We start from the raw sequence: 23697 nt of genomic DNA, 5'->3' as shown, positions 1-23697 counted from the left end.
CTATTCTTCCCCCCTTCTCTCTTCATTTCTTCTTTTCTTTTGCCTTTGAGAAGCATCAGAATAGTTTCCTGTTTGTCTCTTCCATCTCTTCAGTGGTCGACATCTCTCAATTACACAATGGCCGCCTCGCTCATCCGTACCTCTGCGCGTACCGCGCTCCGCTCCGGAGCTTCGGCTGCTCCAAGAGCTGCTGCGAGCTTGACTTTTGCCCGGGGCAAGGCTACTCTGCCTGACCTGTCTTGTATGTTGGCTTCCCCCTCATCAACGCATTCCTCGTCTCAAAATAGGAGCCAATTTTCCTCGTCCAAAGTTCAATACCGACGCTGTGTTCGAGCTACATAATCTCACCTGTCACATATAACTACTAGCGTAGCATTACAATTGCAGTCTCTGAAGGGAACTAATCATGGATAACAGACGATTATGGTGCTCTGGAGCCTTCGATCTCTGGCAAGATCATGGAACTTCACCACAAGAACCACCACCAGACCTATGTCAACAGCTACAACCAGGCCATCGAGCAGCTGCAGGAGGCTCAGGCCAAAAACGACATTGCGTCCCAGATCGCTTTGAAGCCTCTGATTAACTTCCACGGCGGTGGTCACCTCAACCACACGCTCTTCTGGGAGAACCTGGCCCCTAAGAGCTCTGGTGGTGGTGAGCCACCGAGTGGTGCTCTGGCCAAGGCCATCGACGAGGCATTTGGCAGCTTGGGAAACTTCCAGGGTCAGATGAACACCGCTCTAGCTGGCATCCAGGGAAGCGGATGGGCTTGGCTTGTCAAGGACAAGCAGACCGGACACATTGGCATTAAGACCTATGCCGTAAGTATAAATATTCTGAAGAAGTGAATCCCAGACAACTAACTTCGAATTAGAACCAAGACCCTGTTGTTGGCCAGTTCCAGCCTCTTCTCGGCATTGACGCCTGGGAGCATGCCTATTAGTAAGTGGCCCCTTCTAGCCTTGCCGTCCAAGGCCGGTCAACAGTAGCTGATACAAACACAACTTCGCAGTCTGCAATACCAGAACCGCAAGGCCGAGTACTTCAAGGCCATCTGGGAGGTTATCAACTGGAAGAGTGTGGAGAAGCGCTTCTCCGCATAGACTATGCAAGAGCACTGTATGTTGACACAGCTTTGGTTGGAGCGTTCTTTTGTTGGTTTGTCGCATATGATTGTATAATGATTTTCTGTATCTGATATAGCCCTAATCAACAAAGGCACCAACAACAGCCAGTCACACTCGCAATTTTTACCTCATAGATTGTAGTCACAGTACGAGTCCTGCAGCTCTCCGGATAGTCGCGGATATAGTCTCCCGTAACAGCCGGTATTATTACCGTACCGAGCTCTCAGCGTCATCCAAGCTCCAAAAACGGAAATTCAATCCTCTAGGTCCATTCCGCAGTATGACGAGCAGATAGCAAAAGGAAGACACCAAGTCTTCAACTACCTCCCACTCATTGCCCGTCGCCTTTCCAGCAGGATGTCTGCAGAGAGCCCGGGACAGAAAAGTGGCTTTCGAGCCTTTTTAACCAACGCTCTGCGACCGAAGAAATCCCGCCAGGTTCTCCGCAAGAACACCGCATCTACACCAAACCTCCGAGCGGCTGCACAACCGAGCATTGCCAGCAATGAAGTCCCTGAAGTTCCTCTTCTTGCACCATTGCAAGCTCATCGGATCAAGTATCGGGAGAAACATGCGCTCGTGGATACCCAGCTAGGCGAGACTCGCGACCCTACGGCTATGCTACATACGATAGGCATTCTTGATACAGACGATTCGGATGGCTTCGCATCAGAGTTACAAAAAGACAATCGGCCGGCCGGGGAGCCGATGATTGCAAGCCTGACACAAGATCTGTGGGCGCTTGTTGCAGAATACCTCAATCCGGCAGAGCGAGCCAGCTTAGCATTTGCCAGCAAGACGCTTCTCCTCCGGCTGGGCCAGGGGCCCTGGATGGCCTTGAACCTCCCCGAGAACCGCGAGTATAGAATCGACTTCCTAGTCCCACAGGACCGATACCTACGCCATCATCTCCTCTGCATGCCTTGCGGCCGATACCACCGCCGCACGCAGGAGGGCCACGAAAGACTCCAACCCGCAACGGTCGTCAACCCGCTCTACAACTGCCCGAACGCCCGCAACCCCCTCCTCCCCGTCCCACGCCACCGCATCACCCACTCCCGCATGCTGTACTTCACCTTCGTGCAGCTTGCGCTGCGCGCCCACCGGTTCGGTCCCTCCTACGGCATCTACCTCGACTCCCTCTCCCGTCGCTGGCGACGGGACGGCTGGTCCCACCACACGCGGTACCACATCCACAAGGGCAAGCTGCTGATGCGGGTGGTGAGCTCGACCTTCGCAGACCCAGACATGGCGCCCAGCTCGATGCGCCTGCTCCTGTACTCGCGCGAGGACTACTGGCCGTACTTCTCCGCGTGCGCGCACTGGCGCGACGGCGAGCTCATGGACGTCTGCAAATGCGCGCTGGGCCACGTCCCCAAGCCCCGCGCCACGGCCGGCCTGCAGGGCATCGAGCACCGCGCCAAGGACATCTACCACGGCCGCACGTACAACCCCAACGAGTTCGCGACCCCGTGCGCCAAGTGCCGCCCCATGCGCCGCTGCCCCGACTGTCCGTCCGAGTACATGGTCGAGATCAAATTGTCCGAGGACCGGTCCGATCCGCGGAGTCTGCGCTTCCGGCATGCGATTGTGGTGACGAGGTGGTGTGACCTGGGCGATGGGAGCTCGCCGCATGGATCGCGCGAGTGGGCCGCGTGTAATGGCGATCTGACGGGGTATGACTCGTTTGCGGTGCTGGGGAAGCGGTCCATCTCCGGGGTGTTTGAGTCGGCGTTCACGGATGATCATATACCGGGGCAGAGGATCGTCTCGATGAATCCGAAGGGGATTAGGCTCGGGGAGGCGGGGAATAGCTGGTATTGAGTGTTCATTGTCTTTTTATCCCCTAATTCTGGGGCTCTTGCACGGCTTTAATCATTTGTCATGGGGTATGAAGGAAAAGAAAAGGAGTATGGTCCGGATAGCGCAGGCCGCATTTTGGAAATGATATAGACTGGGTTTGGGTTCGGTTTTCTGGATTAATATTTGGGACAAAATCTTACAAACATTAAATTCGTTATGAATAATCCTAGCTACCTCAGTAGTGTACAAGTAAGTTCTGAAATAGAAATGATTGTCTTGGACAAGCTTGCGCTTGAAGGTAAATGAAATCGTTATCATGTGTGACTTGCGAAAAAGCATAGAGTAAGTCGTCCTGAAAAAGGCTCGCCGTGCAAAGTCGTACAAAGGGACATAAAATCAAAACGAGAGGTGATGCACTGGTGATAAATTGGCAGACCCGCTGAACCATAACCAGGACAAAAAGCAGAAAGACGCCCAATTGCTTAGTATACCGTCTGAGATGTGTCATAACTTGATAGTAAATAATGCTTGCATTCCATGGAAACCGCCCATGCAATCGGTAGTCGTACAGTCTCACCTGAAATTATCAAAGGCTCGGGGTATCAAAGCAGGTCATAAAAATCATGCACGAGATACACGCGCCGTGATAAGAGAATTAAAGTATCATAGGACGGGTCATGTATTCGCGGATTTGGGTACTTTTTCATTACTCCGTCGTATCCTTCAAGGCCGACGGGTTCTTCGCTCAATATATCGCGGCCGACGTGTCAAATCGTCGTCGTCTTGCTTTTGAGCCATATGTCTGGCGGAAGCTGAGGTATCCTGAAAAGCCCCATATGTACCGACGCTCTTCGTTGCCTCAGGCAAGGCATTGGAGCTGTCAGGGCCCCACCGAGACATCGGCCGTTCCTTGCTGGTAGTCTGCGTAGTTGCCGTCGAGTCGGCTCCAGCTTTCTTATGATGAGAACCACTGCCGCTCGAACCTTTCATCCAACCAAAGCCAAAGATGCCAAGGGAGCTACGTCTCTTATGCCCTTTGCTGGCGGACGTTGACGGCCTGGCCGTAGATGAGTGTGACCAGAAGTTCGATTCTGTGAAAGAATGGGGAAGAGTCCTGCTGGGGCTGCTTGCAGCATTCGCGACAGCGTAGGTCGGTGCCGATACGCAAAGCTCCCCATGAACCCGTTGTGGAGCATCCACAGCCTCGACGGTCTTGATTATCTTTGGCGGTTCCATGACTCTGGCTTTGCGAATGACAGGGGAGGGCGCACCGTCTCCACTGTCCTCTGAGTCAGTTATTGGAGATGGCTCAAGACGACGAGGCTGCGCCAGGCGGCCTAGGAATGGTGGCCGAAGATTGATCCGTCGTCGGTGTTCCCGTTCTTGAGGTACAGGCTGTGTATTTGTATCTGATGGAGGCAAGGGAAGCGTGGGTACTTCTGGGACTCCCGGGTCTCGGAGAGTCGAGTCCACACTATGCCTACGAGTTAGGAACGTGGATTGGCTGGGAGCCCGTGCCCCGGCCGCTTTAGAAGGATTCGGCGGAAGGTCGGCATAGGTCTTCGTGTTTGAAGACCTATTCTTCGTGGGCCGAGGGCCTGGCTTTGCCGCCTCGACCCAGTCCTGAGGAGTCAACGGCGGCGATAGAGATAACATGTCTGCTGTTGGCTTGGCTGGCGGAGAGTAGTAGTTCTTCTCCATCTTTGAGATGACTTTCTCGATTCCCACAGGGTTGAAAATAACGTCATCAACGTCGCTGAAATAACGCATACTTGGTCTTGAAGAAGCTTGATCAAACACGTAGTCCGTCTTGGATGGGATGCCGTTCAAGGGAAAGATAGCCGGGGTCGCTTCGCGCTCTTCAGTACTAAGACGAGGGAGAGTCACATCACTCAGCGCAGGGTCAATTCTTTCCAAGTCTCTATGATCGGAACTTTTCGTTGTCAGCTCGCCCGCAGACCGTGGCCGGCCAAGTTTTCGCGGAGCAGAGAACTGCTGGTAAGGCTGAACCTTCCCCCTGGCGCTACTGCCGTTCGATCTATTCGTCCCCGACGCACAGGCCGTACTCATTGTGTCCGGAGTAGGGGGTAATTTTGACCCTCCAAAAACGTCATCCAACCGTATCTTCTGGCGAGGGGCGCTTGAGAACATGCCGTTCTTGATAGTGTAGTCGTCAATTTCCCTTGAAGCATTGGTGAGAGCTTGGTCCCTTTCTTTTGGGAGGCTTCTTATCGGAAGTAGCTCCGCTCGGGGCTGATTCCAACTAGAGCTGCGAATATGACCGCTTGCTTGTATTTCGCCTTTGGGTTTGGGGGTAGTCTCACTTGTTCCCACTGATTCTTCCTGGCGGACTGGCGTGTCGACTTGGTTGAAAAGGGGCGCCTCGTTCATAGTGTCATAGGGCATGAGCTCGCTACATTCACTGAGAGCGCTCAATCTGGGAGACTCTGGTTCCATGGTTTCAGTCATCGAGTTCATACTCTCCGTCTTCGTCATAGCGCTTCTCGCAGAGCGTGAAAGATGTTCAGAGGTAACAAAGAGGCTGCGTAGAGCTGCGGTGCTCTGCTGCTCTTCACGAAGGAATGAAGGAGCCCTGGTGAGAGAACGACTCTCCAAAGAAATTCGGTGGTTGTCCCCTAACACGGTGGCCTTCTTGGATGAAGATCTCTCCGGTATATCTGGAGTGACACAATTCTTAGGTGTAGCTGGGTCTGGCCCATTGCTGGACGAAGGACGAGCTGTAGAGGCTCTGGACGAAAGGGTACTAGCCTCCAGCTCCTCCACTCTCGCTTCAAGTTGACAGATCAGTTCCACGGCTTCTGTGACCGCCTGGTCTCGCTTATCGATCTCTTGTCGGAGCTGCTCATTTGACTCGCGAAGTCTCTGATTATCCTCTTCCACATCACGAAGCTCTTGCAGTTCCTCTTCTAGATGGCGCATGCGCTGAACGTCTTCCTCCAGCTGCTGCATACGTTCCAATTTTTTCTCCAAGACGACCATCTGCTGCGCGCGATGGAAGATGTCAAGTTTCAGGTCAAAGTTTTGTTTGTTAATTTTCGAAATATACTGGCTGGGCGTCAATTCATGTCTTGACTCACGACTCTTCTCGTGCGTAACTTACTTGGTCCATCTCCCTGAAGCCCATCTCTCGTGGCTGCTTGAGTCCCGCCGATAGTGCGCTATTAATCTTGCGTTGTCTCTCAGAGCCTGCATCTTCCTGGGACAGGGACTGAGTCTGGGTCTGAGATTGTTGAGAGCGTTCGGGTGTACGGGGTATGTACTCTTCACAGTCGTCTGGAGGAGGAGGACCCCGCGAAACTCGAGTCGCACGTTGTTCTCTTAAAAGGTCTTGTAAAAGCGTAGACGAAGGGTTCACTAAAGGTGTAGAAGCAGGTTCTGGGGTCCCTGTCGCACACAGCAGTTGTCAGCATTCTGTTCTCCATGGTGTTACAGCTTCGCGGAGTGCAAGAACAGCTCGACTATAACTCGTACCTGATCTAGACCCATGTTTCCTTCTTGTGGCACGAGGCGTTCCAGTCAATGGAGACTGGTTGTTGAGCCAGGACGATTCTGTGTACATGCATTAGCACCAAGTTACTCTTGTAGAACTCAGGCACGCTTTACCAGAACCCAATCGCGACGGACTATTCATAGTGGACGTGCCCTTGACACGAGCAACTGCCGCAGGAATTGGAGGATCAGATTTGTCTGTGGAACACAGCGGCCAAGTCAGTTCTTTTGTGTATTTCAAACGCGATTTGCGAAATCAAGGGCGCACTTACTGTTCGAAGAGTGTCTCAGAAGCGCTGTACGGCGAGCAGGGACAGGCACAGAGGAAGAGGGCTCGAACGAGCGTCGCAGGGAGGAAGGGGCAGTTGATTGCACGGAAATTGTGCTACGCCGCTGGGGTTTCGAATCCATGCTGATGAAATGTAGACAGCAGCCACTCAGCTAGCTAGCTAGCACAATGCAGGATCCGACTAATTTGCAACAGGATGGCCAGTCGTGTGTCCTCCAGGGATGACAGGACTCTTCATCAAATTGGGGAAATCACTTCATCGATCCAGCAAGGGTTGACTCAAAGAGCTCTCGCGATACGGAGCACGGGCAGATTGCCGATGCGAGGGGCCCAACCTTTGAGGCTGGAGGCGCAACCATCAACGAGGCGAAAGAACGGTGGGTTCACCTAATGCAGGAGAGAGGAAGGTGGTGATGATATTGGAGAAGCACCGCGTACGTAACCTTTTGGCGCGATATCAAGTGAGGGGAAGATAAAGAGGATGATGACAAGCGCCTGTGACGAGTCAACCGTGAGTCCGTAAATCTTTAAGCTAAGCAAGAAACGGAGATTCCCACGATATGGAGGCTGGTTGGGGAATGTCAGGTGTTGCCATGCGACCGATTGTCACGCATTCAAGCAGTGGCTGATCTATTGATTTTTATCCCTTGAATTGCGACTGTTGTCACTCTTCGTTGTATTGTCGAAATTCATCCTCATACCTCAGATAACACAGGTAATTGAGTCCGACACCATTCACTTCTGCTGTCAGGATATCAATTCCTGGTGAAAGTGAAGCTCTGCCCTGACTTCCCCTTCCTGGAGGATCAAAGAAACTACCAATGGGGTTTCATCACTTGCCAATCATCTTTGGCGCTTTTTGGCTAGTGACCACTAAAGAGTAAGCACTGAGACTAAAGTACGGCTAAAGCTATAGGTACCTTAGCCTTTCATCCTGTCAGAACTCAGGGGCTGGACTCTTATCGACCATTGTCTTGGATAGGAGACAACCTTGAAGTCAGTCTGCCATGGTCGCAAATATCCCTTCACCTTCGACATGATTTAAAGATACTTATGCACTCAGTAATAGGAATGTATACTTCGAGCCATGATTCCTTCTGTCTCAATTGCTCAGGTACGGACGATCCAGTACCTAGTAACAAAAGGAATATGACGCATCTCCTCAAAGCCCCATAGACCCCACCAGGCGGGATGAACCACAAATTGCCCATGTGCGGTACGCCAGATCTATCATCTATCATACTGCACTTCAATAGAAATACGGCACAAATGGGAATAATCTGAAGATATCTGATTGATCAGTCGGCAAGAGGATCTGCCTGACTACGGATATTATATCATCGCCCCATTGCTGATCCTGGCATTTGGTTCGAAATATATTCAGCCAAATTGCGCTTAAACATGTACAACATGCTCATATCCAACTGTGTCCTGCAAAATTATAGACTCAATGCTACTACGATTATCCATACTAAGCACACGGCGACATTGGTCCTCCACTTCCGTTGGTGTGCTGAAGACAATTAATGGTCCCCGAAAGCAAGTATTCTAATGATGTGCTACTCAAACGATCTGGTAAATGTCAGATCCCAAAGAACACAGACAACCATGACTTGCATGGTGGCCAGCATTATATGAGTCAATGTCGAGCCAATTTGCTTGAAATTAGGGCTGATTATTCGGACAAACTGATATCTTGACGCTCATGCTTGAACGTCCTGCCCCATGCACCTACGAGATACGATCATGGAATTAATATCTTGGTTTTCTATCATGAACTAATCAAAAAATTATCCTTAACCCGCTAAGAACGAGCACAGCTCAGTCCTTTACAAAATTGTTTGAAATTGGCTCTGTCATCTCTTCTTGGCCTCCCCCGCCCAGATTCTTGTCTCCTTTGCACTATCATGGGCCACGCGGAACACTAGTTGAAGATAGTTATTAGCCGAGAATCGCATGTCAGGAGATTAATTCACATACACTGTCTTTCCGTCTCATCAAGTCCTCGAAGAAAATCTGCACCCTCCCCTAAAGCGCCTTTGGGGTTATGCGCGTGGTCAGCAATCTCCGCTGCGCGCTTTTTGAATGTCTACCAAGACCACAATTAGCAGAGAAAGGTAGAGAAATTCATCAACTCCACGCAGGATGGTAGATTTATACGTACGTTGATCAGAACATCCACCATCTCTTCCTCTTCAAAGAGGTCGAGCACCCGCTCGCTCAGACTGTAGAAGTGCGGTGCCAATGAGCGCAGGTCGACGGTTCGGGGATCGGCTTTCAGCGCATTGATTACCCGGTCTGATAATGCTGATGGAAGGTCAAGTGTGACTAATCGTGAGGTTCCCAGACGTGCTCTTTCCTGGGAGTTAGCGGGAATCTACTTCATGAATAGCACATGTTGCGCAAGATCCTGACCCAATTGACAACATCACCCCCAGCCATAATGGGAGATCAATTCGAGTCCCTGCCTTAATCTATACAATCGTCAAATTCTGAGTCCTTCTCCCCGGCCATTATTACTCACATTTTCTCCAGGATTGCCCTCCAGGATGCCAAGCCCGGGCACCTCAAGTTCAAATGTGCAGGGCAGTTTCTGGTATGCAATCGTTAGATCAAGAAAACGTTGTCAAGGTACCGACTGGCATACTTGAGCGTCTGTCAGAATAGAGTCAACGTCATAGTAGGACATCTTGAAGTCTTCTCTGGGTAGTACGATTGTCAAGATGCCAATTTTAAAAGCAATGTCAATTGTGATCTATCTTGCTCAGCGGCGCGTACCGTTGTCGCGTGGTCACGTGATGATCATAATTGAGATTGTTCCTCGGTACTTCTTGGCACTTCATAATCAGTTGACTATCGTATGCTTCACTCGGCCATCTCAAGGGCGTCATGTAAGCTCTACGGAGTAAGTTTGACAATCTGTAGCTGAAATTAATGAAGTTATCACGACGCTCCCTAAGCTAGGCTCAGGAGGTCCTCTGCCACTGCGCGAAAGATATGGTTGCCAATCTTGGACGATCTTTCCTTTTAAGCCGCACCAGGCTCGTTTGATTTCAGAAAACTCCTTGCGCCTAACCGATGGACACGAACTCCGACGATACTGACTAAGAAGCACATGCTGGAAAATTATGGAGGAGTTTGGCTTGGATGCGGCTTTTAATCCTTGGACCATCTCGAAGCATAGAGCGGGCGGCTGGAATCATCCCAGAACTACATGCATCCACGACAACACAGTCCACAAGGAGGGCCCTGAACGAAGATGATTATTGAATGCAGATTCTGGAATCGACGACGATGAAGGACGACGACATCTTGCAGCTTAGTCTAGAGGATCTGACAAGTGAATTAAAGTTTTCGAAGATGTCTCACTACAGAAGGTACACCGTACCAAGACCCGAGGTCACAATGAACCTATGTGAACATTGATCTTTTTGTTCCTCTGCCTTCATCACAAATTCAATGGGATCCTATTGAAAGAGTCGCAAGTTAACGGATTTGGTTGGATTGAAATAGGCGGACCGATGTAGATATAGACAGCCAGAGAAAGAAAGCATGAGATATCGKTTCGAGGAAGAACGGTTTTGTTGCCGTTTCAGGACGAACCAGGAGGATCTAGAACTGGGGATTTTCAGGGCAAACCGTAGGGTGTTTGTTATCTAAAATAGTGCGACTCCACCAGGCAGTCACACTGCGAACGTGTCTTAAATACTGGGAATTGTCTATCTATTACTCAGGGATTCGAATTCGAATCATCTCGATGCTGTGGGCCTTAAGCTGATGATATCCAGATAAATACAGGGCAGCTACTCTACCATCCTGATCATGCCTTCTGTAGGTAGCTATAGAACCATTGTCGAGATAGCTCAGCCGATAACACCAACCAATGATGCCGAATCACAACTTAAGCCTATCATGGTAACAATACAACAACAGGCCGCATTTTGATAGTTCCCTGAGCTTATCGCTCGAATCATACCCGGTTCCTGGACCCTAACATGCCGCTGTAGAAGCGGAAAATTGGTGAGGGAACGTTGGTATACGTACGGTACCACCATTCCTTCCGTTTTCGGACAGATAGTGATCTGCTGGAGTCAAAATCTGTTACCATCCGTGTTGTCCCCGAAATTAATGCGCAGCCGTGCAGTCTGAACACCGTCATCCACAAATCTTAGCATTCTCTGTGTTCAGATAGGGCAGCTACCTTGCTTGTTTGTTCGTGTCTCCAAGTAATATCTACCATCATCGCATGGCTTGGCGCTGGGTTTTAAATGAGTGCTAGCTACAAGTAGTCGGGTCTAGCCTATGTATTTAGTTCTTGTCCGCTGATTCTCACTGGCTAGGAGACATCTAATATCTTGAGACTAGGAGCTGCTAGACCCCTCTCTAAGTTCTAAGATGTCTGGAAAACCATCATCCTTCTCCAGTTCCTTGTTTTTGAGAAGACTTGAGTAAGAATGTGGCTTTTGACTACATCATACCCTACAAGATTTTTTTTTTTCTGCTCCATTGTATGCATATATTCGAGTCGGTCACATCCCGATCCAGAGATGGGCGTACCTTACGTAGTACCAGTTAAACCCTAGGTAGGTACCTTACCTAGGTACGTACTTGGGTTGTAAGTGTAACGGCAGTGTAATAAACATGCAAGCGGTATGGGGACGAAATAGGTGCAACATTAAGCAGCTAGGAACGTACCCTAGTTCCTTTCTCATCCAAATATAGCACTTTATCCTGATAGCCGGAGTCAAGGTCTTACAACCCCATACATACATACGTCGCTGGGAAATCTAATTTAATTTATCGACGTTCAGCAGTCAATTCATTAGATCAATCTAGTCCACATCTTCTTCTTTTTCTCTCTCTCCTTTGTTTATCGGCTTTTTTAGAAGCGCCCTATTATTCTTTTTTTCTTTTGTTTCTCACCCTCCGTTCCTACACTCAGCTTGCCCCTATCTTTCTATTCTTCTCATATTATCACTCGCCTCCTTCGAGAAAGTATTGCATCGGATACACTCCTGTGCACTGCTGCATGAGGGTTGCCTTATCTCTTCCAAAAACTCTCAAGCAATTATCGATAAATCCCCCTCACTTCCACTAGACCTTACCGGCTGCCTTGTGCTCTTGATGGCCCTTGGGGACGTCCACTACTTGTCCACCACCAAACAGAATGGCTTACAACGCCGTTTCCCAGGCCGACGTCGAAGTGGCCTCCAACGCGACCGATTCTGACGCCTCCCGCAGTTCATCGCCGCAGTCGCAACAGCGCCCCACCTTTCAGCAACTGCCCCTAGGTACAGACCATATCGGAGGAGGGAGTTATCTACAACCAGCAAAGACCGCAGAGGACACTGGGATTGGCAGCTTGAGCTCCATGTTACGGTCCATGACATCGACCAGCTACGACATGGTCGAGGAAGACGACTACGAGGAAACGAACGTTAGTGCAGATCGACGGTCCGACGATCTTCGTCGCGTGATTCCTCCGCTCGATACTACTTCCAAGCCACAAGTGCAGACAGACTCCGATGAACCACCCCTGCGGACTCCGACCACCGATACGCCAGTACCTCTCAGTCATCCAACGCCAGATCTTCAATCCTTACAAGGAGCGTACGTCACTAATGTGGAGAGGTTGGAGAGGAGTGCGGAACGCTTGAGCTCGAGCTCGGCGGATATTGCGAGTGAAATTCGAAAGATGAATCTCGAGCAGAAGAGGCGCTCGTGCAGCTCCGTCTCCAACTCTGTTCTCCAATACAACACGGAAGGCTCTCCCTTGAGGAACAATGTTTCCAGCCCTCAGGGCTCCACTCATTCGGCGTCTCGTTTGGCGCAAGTGTCGGAAAGTGGAAATGAGGGTATTTTCACCCAGCCTGCGCTTGGGACTGCGCTTGAGCACATTTCTCCGCCTCAAGAGACCTTCTCGCCCCAGTTCGCCGCCGATTTTCCTGATCGACACGGTCATGGTGCAGGCTACGAGATTGAGAGGCCTTCGTCTGTAGCTTCTGGTGACACCTTTCAACAAGCGAGAGTTCTGTTCACTGATTTTGACGGCGTTCATTTTGTTGACAAAGGTCCGGACCCCATGCGCCATGTGTCGCTGACCAGACCGCCTCTCGCAAGTAGCTCCGAGTCGTACAAGGAACCACAGGCGGGAAATAATATGGTATACTACCCTGCGCCTGTTCCGATGATGCTGAATTTACCGCCCCGGCTATCGCAAAGACGTGATGCGGAACGGGAACGGGAGAAGCGTCGCACCCAGCTCCTCAGCACAGTTGCACCGGAGAACAGAAAATCCGCGCCATGGCTGTCTAGTCAAACTCAAGAGGAGGCGAACGGCCAGAAAAATTACAAGGATTTGCCTCCGCAACTTCGAGCGAGCGTCTTCTTCGATACGCCGGCCGCACCACTGGAAATCGAGGTGAAACAGGCATCGGCCGTTGAAACGCTTGAGAGTATACTGGATGCGTCCGCGCATGCCCCTGTCACTGCCTTCACAGAACATCCCTTCGCTGGAAACCTAGGGTCAGATGTATATCGGAGCGCCAAGCCCAAGTCGTCCCACCCGAATCTCTCCGAACAAAGGAAGAAACGTGCATCTAGAACCAATCTCGTCTCTGAGTATCACGTTTCCAATCCTGACCTCAGAGCGGCCTCCATCGCGTCCCATCCATTACATAAGCAATCTGAAGCAGACGCTGCAGTTAGACATGAAGATGCCGCTCCACATGTGGATGATGATGCGTACGATGAGCAGTCAGAGAGCGATGATTCAGAAACAGGCGATGAAGAATCAGAGGAGGAGGAACCAGATTTCGAATACACAGGACCCCCGAATACTCTGCTAGCAGAGCTAGAAATGCGAAAGCAGGAACTTAAACAGCGGCGGCGGACAGCCGCTGCCTCCAATGGAATGCACTCCACCCTTCTTCAGCTTGAGGCTGTCGCCCAGAAACAAAGTGAGCACAGGCGACAGAAACCGGTTACATTAGCTTGGGAAGATCCCGACGTTCACAAGCACGAGGAGGACGAGGATGAAGACGTTCCCCTGGCCGTGCTATTCCCTGAGAAAGCCAAGATCCCCGACGAGGCCAGACCTTTAGGTCTCATGGAGAAAAGGGAATTGGAGGAGAGTGAGCCGCTAAGCAGACGTCGCGCGAGGCTCCGAGGAGAGCCCTTACCGTCAGCAAGCCTTGATAAGCGCCCAACCACCATGTACGCTCAGAATCTGCCGGAGCCCCCGCAGCCCGACAGCGGAGACGAGGAAGAGACGCTAGCGCAGCGCCTTAAGCGGTTGAAAGCCAAGGACCGCACCAGCACTGTCGCAGAGAGTGAGTTTGCCAGTGAAATCCTTGCCGAAATAAGCCATCTACACGAGGACGAACCGAAGAACGAGGAAACCGAAGCCGCGCCGGAAGATGAGACTCTGGCTCAACGACGAGAGCGACTTCGACGGGAGGCCGCCGCCCAGAAGAAGTCGGCCCAAGCTCCAAGATACCGGAGAAGTATGGCGGACATCCTTCATGCCCGTCCGATCAGCGTCGGGCAACCGCCAACGAACGAGCCTGCTGCTCGTCGTGGACCGACCCATCAGCGTTCATACGACAACCGTCTATCAACACAGCAACTGCCGTTAAATTTTGGGAATCCAGCTTCGGCAGGATTTGCGCAGAACCAGGGACTAGCGGCAGCGAACCCTCAGACTTTTGGGATGGTGCACCCGAATACATTCTACAGCGATGCTATCTTGGGGATGAATCATTTGAGCTATGCTATGCCTCATAACTACCATTCCAAAGGCCTACAGCCAGTGATTGATAATGGCCAGCGGGAGATCATTGATCGTTGGAGGCAAAGCATCAGATAATTCTCCTCTAGCGACCTCAGTCTTGCTTTTGATGCTGTTGTTTCTTTCATTTTTTTACACTCTTGCATCTGATTCTAAGCGGTATGCCATGGTTGTGATGCATTGAAAGCATAAGCCCTCATTGTATTGGTGATATCCATGTAGAATTAGCGATTTTGCTTTGTCTGTGTAAACTCAATCTCTTCACAGACCTTTATTCAAGTCTAAGCCTTTGTCCTTGCATGAAACTGCAGCACTGCGGTACTCCGTATGTAGGTAATGCCCTGCATTTACTTTGCGGATGTTATAACCAATCCAAAGCATGATTGATCATAGAAAACATAACTATTTCAATCCAGGCCCGTGAGGTTGATGGATGTTAAGAGTCAAGAATAAGTGCTGCCTAGCGAAACCACTGGCTGAATCGGACGACATAGTGCAATCATTATTAGACTTTTGTGCTGAAAGTTTGGGTGACCCGTTGATGATGATTATCCGTTTTCGGATGATAGGTAGATAACGGATGACATTCCTTCTTCCAACGTTTCTGTCAACAGCAACGATAAATAATGGAATAACACCAAGTTCTTCTCATGGCTAACCCCTTAGTCAGTTTTCATTATTGGCAATCGTTCTTCTCATGATCCTATTCTTTGACATGACTTTTGGATGACTATATCACCTAAATATCGGATATTTACCAGGTCTCCCTCCTAATCTAATAATTAATCCCCCCCCTCAAATTGTCTCCCTTGCTTGTTTAACTATTGTTAGAACAGCGACCTCCGTGCACGGCTGAGACGAGCCCCACAGCTCTATATATTGATTTTATCAATTTGCAAAGCTCAACAGGACGCGAACGACAAATCTGAAGGCAGAATGGATGATTTCTATGAGTCCTGAACGGAGCGACCACTCATAAGGAAGCACTGCGTGCTGGGGCGCTGGTAATCATGCCACCATCCACAGTCTTCTCCTACTGGCGTCGTGAACATCGTCGCTCGAGTGCACCTCCCATCTCATCATCCGGACAGGCCTCTTCAAGAGGCAAAAGCAACGGCAACCCTCCTCAGCTCCCGGTTATTCAACACACGCCGATTCTTGCGACGACGATCGAGGAATCATCTCCGTGCCCCGATGCGCTGACTCCCCTTACTTCGAGCGAATACTCGCCTGCAGATGGCGATACTGATAAGGGACATGGTGTTGGTTCTACAGTCTCGACAGATGCGCCGTCATCTGCTGCGACCAACCTGGCAGTACCGTCCTCTACTTCGGACACGCAAGCGCGGCCTCAGTCCAGTTCGGAAGTCCGCGAGAAGAACTTGGACCTGATTGCTCAGCCAAACTCATCGCAAGTGTCCTTTACGGCTTCCCGTCCCGATTATGGCGATAGTGATTCCTCGAAGCCGAACTCGCCTTTTCGGCTATCCTTCGGCAAAGGACTGCTGAATTCTCAGAATCAATCCTTTGACGCCAATATTAAGCGATCTTCAACGCCCGTGTTGACATCTACCGTTGACAAATCGAATACAATGCACAAGGACCACAGGTCGGAAGGCTTGAGTTACCGTCGTCAAACGGATCGGGACTCGTCTGCGGAACATACATCGCATAAATCTGGGAAGGCAATGCTTCACCTCCTCAACCCGATGTCTCTGCTAGCCCGGCGGCGCTCTTCACAGTTGGCCGGCCTCCGAGCGGAGGACATCAGCATCGGTGCTCGAAACGTGGTCCCTGCGATACCCGATGATTATGATCCTAGGATACGTGGGAACATCGTGCACGACTTCTCTGCCCCTCGTCCGCGCCGGAATTTGTCCACAGCCCCAGTGCTCTTACAAGATGCTGCAAATCAGTATAATCCCTACAATACTCCGCAGACTGAGAATGTGTCTCATCCGCACGGGAGGGATGCAGTAATTCAATCAAGCGAGCACTGGAGGAAACACAGTGAATACTCCCCAGTTTTCAAGGAGCACTTCGAGGACGATCAGAATGTGCTGCAGGTTGACAACAAAGCTTATTTACAGTCATCTCTTCTCACAAACCCGTCTCTTCAGAGCAATGATCGATCGGTCCCTGTATTTGCAAGGCGACTCCCGTCGCGGCTACCTGATCATGAGGAGCACCCTGAGGAATCCATCCCTCACCAGTCCGAGTCCCGAGCAGGACCGCCAAGCAAAGAACAACCAGCGGTTCAGCAAGATTCAGATACAATTGAAATAATACCCCATCAACCTTCTGGCCTACCGAAACACTTCAAAAGCAATGCATCCCGATTCAGCTTTGACATGAACGGAGTCGAATCGTCAGCACAGGAGAGGCTTCTGGAAGAGAAGCACAAGGAGAAAGAGGCGGCTCGCAGGGCCAAGGTTCAGCTCGAAGATAGGGAATACAGTGACGTCGAAGACGATTATGACAACGACCTTTTGGATGACTTTGACGGCTTGGAAGAGAAGATCCCTGGAGTCAACACCGACGCTGAAGAAGATGAGTTCAGTGGATTCTCCGGCCCCGGGGCTGCATTGACTACCTCATGGTATGCGCCTGGCCTTTCACCAGTCGTCGCGAGCCCGATCAGCGCCCCGGGTCTTGGTCCGGCAGTCGATTTAAATCTGCAATCGGATCAAGGCGGCGCTCCTCAGTTATCAGAGCTTTCTGTCACCGAAGACAATGTCCCTTCGTTTCCCCCGACGACAACCCTTTCAGAATCTGCAGGGGTAGGATGCTCAATGCCGACGGGAACTCATTCTTCTACATCACAGCTAACCGAAGAGGACGACGACTTATACTTTGACGACGGGGAGTTTGGCGACCTGGCTGCTGATATAGGCGGCGAGACGTTTGACGAATCGATTTTCGATGACGAATCCAGTCATTTGTATGCTCACAAGACGACAGCTGTACATGCTGTGCCGGTTGATCCAGCCACGACGGACCAGACGGAAGACAAGTCTAGATCGAGTGAAGCACCTGGATCCCACAGCCAGAGCCCCGAGCTGGATCAGAAAGATGGTCTTAAGCACACACCGAGCGTTGCTAGTGATTTCCGAGACCGAACAGTCTCCAGATATGGTAAACTTGACGCTGAAATGACCCATAACCTAACAACAACAACAAAATCGCATGGTGGGGTCTTATCCGAACATAACCTTGAGGTCTTGCACAACGCGCTGGAGAAGGCTGCCAATGAGACAGCCAACATGGACAGATTCAAGCGCACCACAAGCGCGAGCGAGAGTTCCCTAGGCCAGGACAGCGTTGCCAGAACGAACCAGACTATGGACTCCTACTCAGGGCTCGTATCTGACGATAGCCATCTGAGCCAAGCTATGGATGCAATGGGCTTTGAAGAGGTTTTTGACGATTTCAACTACKACGACGACGATGCCTTTTACGATGATCCTATCATCGCTGCTGCCAATGCGGAGGCACTGGAAAACGACGACGAAGGCTTCTATGGGCAAGAATTTGGATTTTACGCCCAGGCTCATGGGGCGTACAGCTCAGAACTTACCAATGGGGGATACTTTGGTCCGCGTGGCATCGAAGGCATTTCGCGTAACCACAGCAGCCGAGGCAAATTCAGAGAACCCAGTTTGACTCCTATCACTGAACGAAGTGAATGGAGCACGCGGAACTCGGTCATTTCATTGACAGCGCACGGGACGGCTCACTCCAATCCCGCCCTCTCTGGTCCAGGACTGGCGCAACTTGTTGACATGGGTACCATGGACGACGAGATGTCCTTGAGCGCCCTGTTGAAACTGCGACGCGGTGCCTGGGGTGGCAGTAATGGAAGTCTTCGTAGCAGCAGCGGAAGCCCACCACCCCACCATCACTCATCGTCGAATCGCGCGAGCTTCACGGCCTTTTCTGATGTGAGCCCGACTGTATATACGGTTCCTCCGGATTACCTCTTTGGAGGACCAAGCGCGGCTGAATCGCCGATCATAAGACCAACAAATGGAGATGTCGCCCAACGGATGGACCAGCCGGTATTTGGAGAAGCGGACTCGCAAACGTATCCTAAAGAAGCTGTCGCCAGATGATGCAGTCCATCCCACCGCAACGAGCCCGCCGAGCTAAAGATATCACGATACGGAGGAGAAGTGTGGCGAGTACATATACATGATTTATACCCCCAATATTGCATCTTTCTTGGTTTAAATGGATTCATGATGACCGAGTGTCTATACTTGCTTTATGACGTTTCCTCGCTCCAGGTCTTACCTAGCCTAACAACCTATAGTTACTTAGTTTCTTCCTCCCAATGGGGTAACTGACCATCTACTGTATACATAATTCGATGCACCCCTCAGAATCTACTGCCGTGTAGATAGATTATGATGCGCCTTAAAAGCTAATTGGCAATGAGTGATCGAATCTTCTCGATGGTAGCTCGTGCATACAGATGAAGTCATAGTATGGATTTTCTGTGCTGTCTAGGATTACTATGAGTAAATTAATCCATGGCGATGATTGGCCTGCGACTCCATCCGCAAAGACCCGGAGCGGGAAATGTTCATACCCGGCCTGTGGCGGTGCGTAATGCTCTATCGTGATTCGCGACCGGCCGTACTTGCCGCTCTCCAGCGGGCCGGCTGCCCGGCGGTGTGCTGAGTAAGCTGTGGCTGTTGTCAGGAGGACAGCAGGAACTGATCAGCCACATCCGCGCTGGCCGTCATAACCGTAGACACTCGGCAAACCTCTTCTCCCAGTTCCATCGTCACTTGAAATTACTTGTCATCTCTACCCCGGATATCTCTCCCCTCTCTTCTTTTTTTCGCAAGGAAAAAAAAAAGAAAAAGCTTTGATTGTCTAAAGAGAGTGTTTGCTCTCTGATGAGTTCTGTTTTTGTGCAGGTGCTACGGCAATCTTAGTCGACACCTGTTTTCTAATTTTTTAGTGACTACCGTGTGTCTTCCCTTCATCCGTTAAATCTACATCAGCTCCTGGGGGCGTTGCACAGTTATATTGACAATTTACGAAACAGGTCTCTATACTATACCTGATTGATCCTTGCTCTCCAGTGTCGTTGAGCATTACCACAAAGAGCTGCATTCTGCTTGTCGCATCAACTTCATAAGACCTTCATCGGCGACGGAAAAATCCCGCAATGCTTCGTACCACAGCCGTCAAGGCCACCGGCAGCGGTCTGCTGCGTGGCCCCGCCTGCTCGGCCTGCAGGCGGTCCATCTCCCTTGCTTCCACTGCCAGAGCTACTTCCAGCCGTAGCTCAAAACTTGGCTTGACCGCGAGAAGACCTCTCGCCATTGTTGACCGTTTGTCCAATGGCAGGAGACACTATGCTGCTGCTACCGATGTGGGAGTGGTAAGCCTAGCGCGCCCCTAGTCCACTATTTTAGCTATCCTGAAGGCATGACTGACTTGAACGCGCGAATCCGCTGTCTCTAGGACCCCAATGACAACTTCCTTTCCGGAAACACAGCCAACTACATCGACGAGATGTACCTGGCTTGGAAGCAGGATCCCTCTAGCGTGCATATCTCATGGCAGACATATTTCAAGAACATGGAAGGAGGCAACATGCCCATCGCCCAAGCTTTCCAGCCTCCTCCGACTCTTGTGCCTACCCCCACCGGTGGTGTTCCGCAGACTATGCCTGGCGAGGGATTGGGCCTCGCCGCTGGCACTGACCTGACAAATCATCTCAAGGTCCAGCTTTTGGTTCGTGCATACCAGGCTCGTGGTCACCACAAGGCCAAGATCGATCCCCTTGGTATCCGCGGCGAAGCTGAGGCATTCGGCTACAACAAGCCCAAGGAGCTTGAACTTGACCACTATGGATTCACTGAGCGCGATCTCGACCAGGAGTTCACCCTCGGCCCCGGTATCCTGCCTCGCTTCGCTACTGATAGCCGCAAGAAGATGACTCTGCGTGAGATCATCGCCACCTGCGAAAGGATCTACTGTGGTTCTTACGGTGTGGAGTACATTCACATTCCTGACCGCAAGCCCTGCGACTGGATCCGTGATCGCTTTGAAATTCCCGAGCCCTACAAGTACTCGGTTGACGACAAGCGCCGTATCCTTGACCGTCTGATCTGGAGTCACAGCTTCGAGGCCTTCCTGGCCACCAAGTTCCCCAATGACAAGCGTTTCGGTCTGGAGGGTTGCGAGACGCTAGTGCCCGGTATGAAGGCGTTGATTGACCGCAGCGTCGAGCATGGCATCAAGGACATTGTCATTGGTATGCCTCACCGTGGTCGTCTCAATGTGCTGTCCAACGTCGTTCGTAAGCCCAACGAGTCCATCTTCAGTGAATTCTCCGGCTCTGCCGAGCCCTCGGATGAAGGTTCGGGTGATGTCAAGTATCACTTGGGTATGAACTTCGAACGTCCCACGCCCTCTGGTAAGCGTGTGCAGCTCTCTCTGGTCGCCAACCCCTCCCATCTCGAAGCCGAGGACCCCGTTGTTCTTGGCAAGACTCGCTCTATCCAGCACTACAACAATGACGAGAAGGACTTCAACAGCGCCATGGGTGTTCTTCTACACGGTGATGCTGCCTTCGCCGGTCAGGGTGTCGTCTACGAGACCATGGGCTTCCACTCTCTTCCCGCCTACTCGACCGGTGGTACCATCCACATCATCGTGAACAACCAGATTGGTTTCACTACCGACCCCCGTTACTCGCGTTCTACCCCTTACTGCTCGGATATCGCCAAGTCCATTGACGCCCCCGTGTTCCACGTCAACGCTGATGATGTTGAGGCCGTGAACTACGTTTGCCAGGTTGCTGCCGACTGGCGTGCCGAGTTCAAGCGTGATGTTGTCATTGACATTGTCTGCTACCGTAAGCAGGGCCACAACGAAACTGATCAGCCCTCTTTCACTCAGCCCTTGATGTACAAGCGCATCGCCGAGCAGAAGGCCCAGCTTGACAAGTATGTCGAGAAGCTGATTGCCGAGGGCACCTTCACCAAGGAGGACATTGACGAACACAAGAAGTGGGTTTGGGGCATGCTCAACGACAGCTTCGACCGCAGCAAGGATTACCAGCCCACCGGCAAGGAATGGTTGACCTCTGCCTGGAACGGCTTCAAGACCCCGAAGGAGCTGGCCACCGAGGTTCTGCCTCATCTACCTACCGCTGTTGATACTTCTTTGTTGAGCCACATTGCCGACAAGATCAGCGGCGCCCCTGAGGGCTTCACCGTTCACCGCAACCTGAAGCGTATTTTGGCCAACCGCAAGAAGGCCGTCGATGAGGGTAAGAACATTGACTGGGCCACCGCGGAGGCCCTTGCATTTGGTTCTCTGGTCAAGGAGGGGTACCATGTCCGTGTCTCCGGTCAGGACGTTGAGCGTGGTACTTTCTCCCAGCGTCACGCCGTCCTGCACGATCAGGAGAACGAGGCTACCTACACCCCCTTGAAGCACATTGGTGAGGACCAGGGCAGCTTCGTCATCTCCAACTCTTCTCTCAGCGAATTCGGAGCGTAAGTTGACTTCCAGTGACCGATTTACCTTTGCTCGCTCAAGCTAATGTTTCTCTTAAGCCTTGGTTTCGAATACGGCTACTCTTTAACTTCGCCTAACGCCCTGGTCATGTGGGAGGCCCAGTTCGGTGACTTCGCCAATAACGCTCAGTGCATTATCGACCAGTTTATTGCTTCTGGAGAGTCCAAGTGGCTGCAGCGCTCCGGCCTCGTTGTCTCCCTCCCTCACGGTTATGATGGCCAGGGTCCTGAACACTCTTCGGGTAGAATGGAGCGTTGGTTGCAGCTTTGCAACGAGGAACCTCGCCAGTTCCCCACTCAGGACAAGCTGGACCGTCAGCACCAGGACTGCAATATGCAGATTGCCTACATGACCTCTCCTGCCAACCTTTTCCACATCTTGCGTCGCCAAATCCACCGCCAGTTCCGCAAGCGTAAGTTTTGATTCTCTCCCTCTATGAATGACTTCTCATTAACTCGCTTGCTCTAGCCCTCGTGATCTTCTTCTCCAAGTCCCTCCTCCGTCATCCTGTTGCTCGCTCCGATATTGAGGAATTCACTGGTGACTCACACTTCCGGTGGATCATCCCTGACCCGGCCCACGGTACCGCCATTGACGAACCCGAGAAGATCGAGCGCGTCATTCTGTGCAGTGGCCAGGTCTATGCCACCTTGGTCAAGCACCGCGAGGCCAATGGTATCCGCAACACTGCCATCACCCGTGTTGAGCAGCTGCACCCCTTCCCCTGGGCTCAGCTGAAGGAGAACCTGGACAGCTACCCCAATGCCAAGGACATTGTCTGGGCTCAGGAAGAACCCCTGAACGCCGGTGCTTGGAGCTACACTCAACCTCGCATTGAGACCCTGCTTAATGAGACTCAGCACCACAACCGTCGCCACGTCCTCTACGCTGGTCGGGCCCCAAGCGCCTCCGTCGCGACTGGTCTCAAGTCCGTCCACGCCAAGGAGGAACAGGACTTCCTTGAGGAAGCATTCACTGTCCACCAGGATCGTCTGAAGGGCGAGTGATCGGGGACGTCTGTAGCCACTGTTGGATTATCATCTTAGGTGCTTTGATTTGTAGGAGCTAGCGTCTATTCATTTCTGTCTCCTTTGTATGAATTCATTCTGTTGTCAGCATCTACTGCGGCTTTTATCCTAAGTCATGCTGTCTTGTCTTTGATATCTCATTTTGAATGTTCCGGGCACCCCTGTTACGGGTTGGCATTGACTTGTCTATTCCTAGAACATGCCGGAGCATGTGTTTGTAAACTAAGAAGGCCTGATTTACTAGATATGCAGTATTTTCTTGTTCGTGAACATGTCCTGTCCTAGAGAGGTTCTTCTGTTTCTGAATTGATGCATAACGCTGATGACGTCAATGTAACCAATTGGGTAAATTAAGCAAGCAGTTTATTATGCCTGAAATACAAGGCACCAATCACCTGATGCGGGCCGAAAGGGGAAAGTCTTGCTTCTCCGCACTGCAGAACTCCCGTCTCCTCTCGCCCCATTATCTGACAGACGGTCTCATCAACACCTTCGTCCATGTTGTTGGGTTCAAGAAGTATCCCAAACCTTTGTTTGTACTATTTTTTTCTCACCTGATTGAGCGGTTTCTGATCTGCTGCGTTTGAACTTCCTCCTCAACCA

General features: G+C 51.3%; 7 protein-coding genes across 7 annotated transcripts; 5 read left to right on the top strand and 2 right to left on the bottom strand.

Annotated features, from left to right (window-relative positions):
* Positions 1-117: 117 nt before the first annotated feature.
* sod2 (superoxide dismutase sodB) lies at positions 118-1106 on the top strand (the record flags this gene model as incomplete). Its single annotated transcript, XM_043296717.1, has 4 exons — positions 118-241; positions 418-824; positions 878-945; positions 1016-1106. 4 exons carry the CDS (start codon positions 118-120, stop codon positions 1104-1106), a joined length of 690 nt encoding a protein of 229 aa, XP_043152652.1.
* A 381-nt stretch (positions 1107-1487) lies between these two features.
* Asppvi_000407 (uncharacterized protein) lies at positions 1488-2954 on the top strand (the record flags this gene model as incomplete). The annotated part of the gene is made up of 1 exon (XM_043296716.1): positions 1488-2954. The coding sequence occupies one exon, from the start codon at positions 1488-1490 to the stop codon at positions 2952-2954; it is 1467 nt and encodes a 488-aa protein (XP_043152651.1).
* Positions 2955-3656: 702 nt separating this feature from the next.
* On the bottom strand, positions 3657-6854 carry Asppvi_000406 (uncharacterized protein; the record flags this gene model as incomplete). Its single annotated transcript, XM_043296715.1, has 5 exons — positions 3657-5999; positions 6055-6338; positions 6426-6503; positions 6558-6641; positions 6716-6854. 5 exons carry the CDS (start codon positions 6852-6854, stop codon positions 3657-3659), a joined length of 2928 nt encoding a protein of 975 aa, XP_043152650.1.
* Positions 6855-8588: 1734 nt separating this feature from the next.
* Positions 8589-9421, bottom strand: psf3 (DNA replication protein PSF3; the record flags this gene model as incomplete). Its single annotated transcript, XM_043296714.1, has 6 exons — positions 8589-8656; positions 8713-8821; positions 8897-9086; positions 9148-9206; positions 9257-9325; positions 9380-9421. The coding sequence occupies 6 exons, from the start codon at positions 9419-9421 to the stop codon at positions 8589-8591; spliced, it is 537 nt and encodes a 178-aa protein (XP_043152649.1).
* A 2478-nt stretch (positions 9422-11899) lies between these two features.
* Positions 11900-14599, top strand: Asppvi_000404 (uncharacterized protein; the record flags this gene model as incomplete). Its single annotated transcript, XM_043296713.1, has 1 exon — positions 11900-14599. One exon carries the CDS (start codon positions 11900-11902, stop codon positions 14597-14599), a length of 2700 nt encoding a protein of 899 aa, XP_043152648.1.
* Positions 14600-15531: 932 nt separating this feature from the next.
* Positions 15532-18633, top strand: Asppvi_000403 (uncharacterized protein; the record flags this gene model as incomplete). The annotated part of the gene is made up of 1 exon (XM_043296712.1): positions 15532-18633. The coding sequence occupies one exon, from the start codon at positions 15532-15534 to the stop codon at positions 18631-18633; it is 3102 nt and encodes a 1033-aa protein (XP_043152647.1).
* A 1067-nt stretch (positions 18634-19700) lies between these two features.
* kgd1 (alpha-ketoglutarate dehydrogenase KGD1) lies at positions 19701-23073 on the top strand (the record flags this gene model as incomplete). Its single annotated transcript, XM_043296711.1, has 4 exons — positions 19701-19916; positions 20000-22044; positions 22105-22478; positions 22535-23073. 4 exons carry the CDS (start codon positions 19701-19703, stop codon positions 23071-23073), a joined length of 3174 nt encoding a protein of 1057 aa, XP_043152646.1.
* Positions 23074-23697: the final 624 nt, after the last annotated feature.

This window comes from Aspergillus pseudoviridinutans (genome assembly GCF_018340605.1).
Source record: "Aspergillus pseudoviridinutans IFM 55266 DNA, scaffold_1, whole genome shotgun sequence".
NCBI classification, from domain to species: Eukaryota; Fungi; Ascomycota; class Eurotiomycetes; order Eurotiales; family Aspergillaceae; genus Aspergillus; species Aspergillus pseudoviridinutans.
The sequence above is the reverse complement of the archived record's forward strand: the minus strand, read 5'-3'. Positions and strand labels throughout refer to the sequence as shown.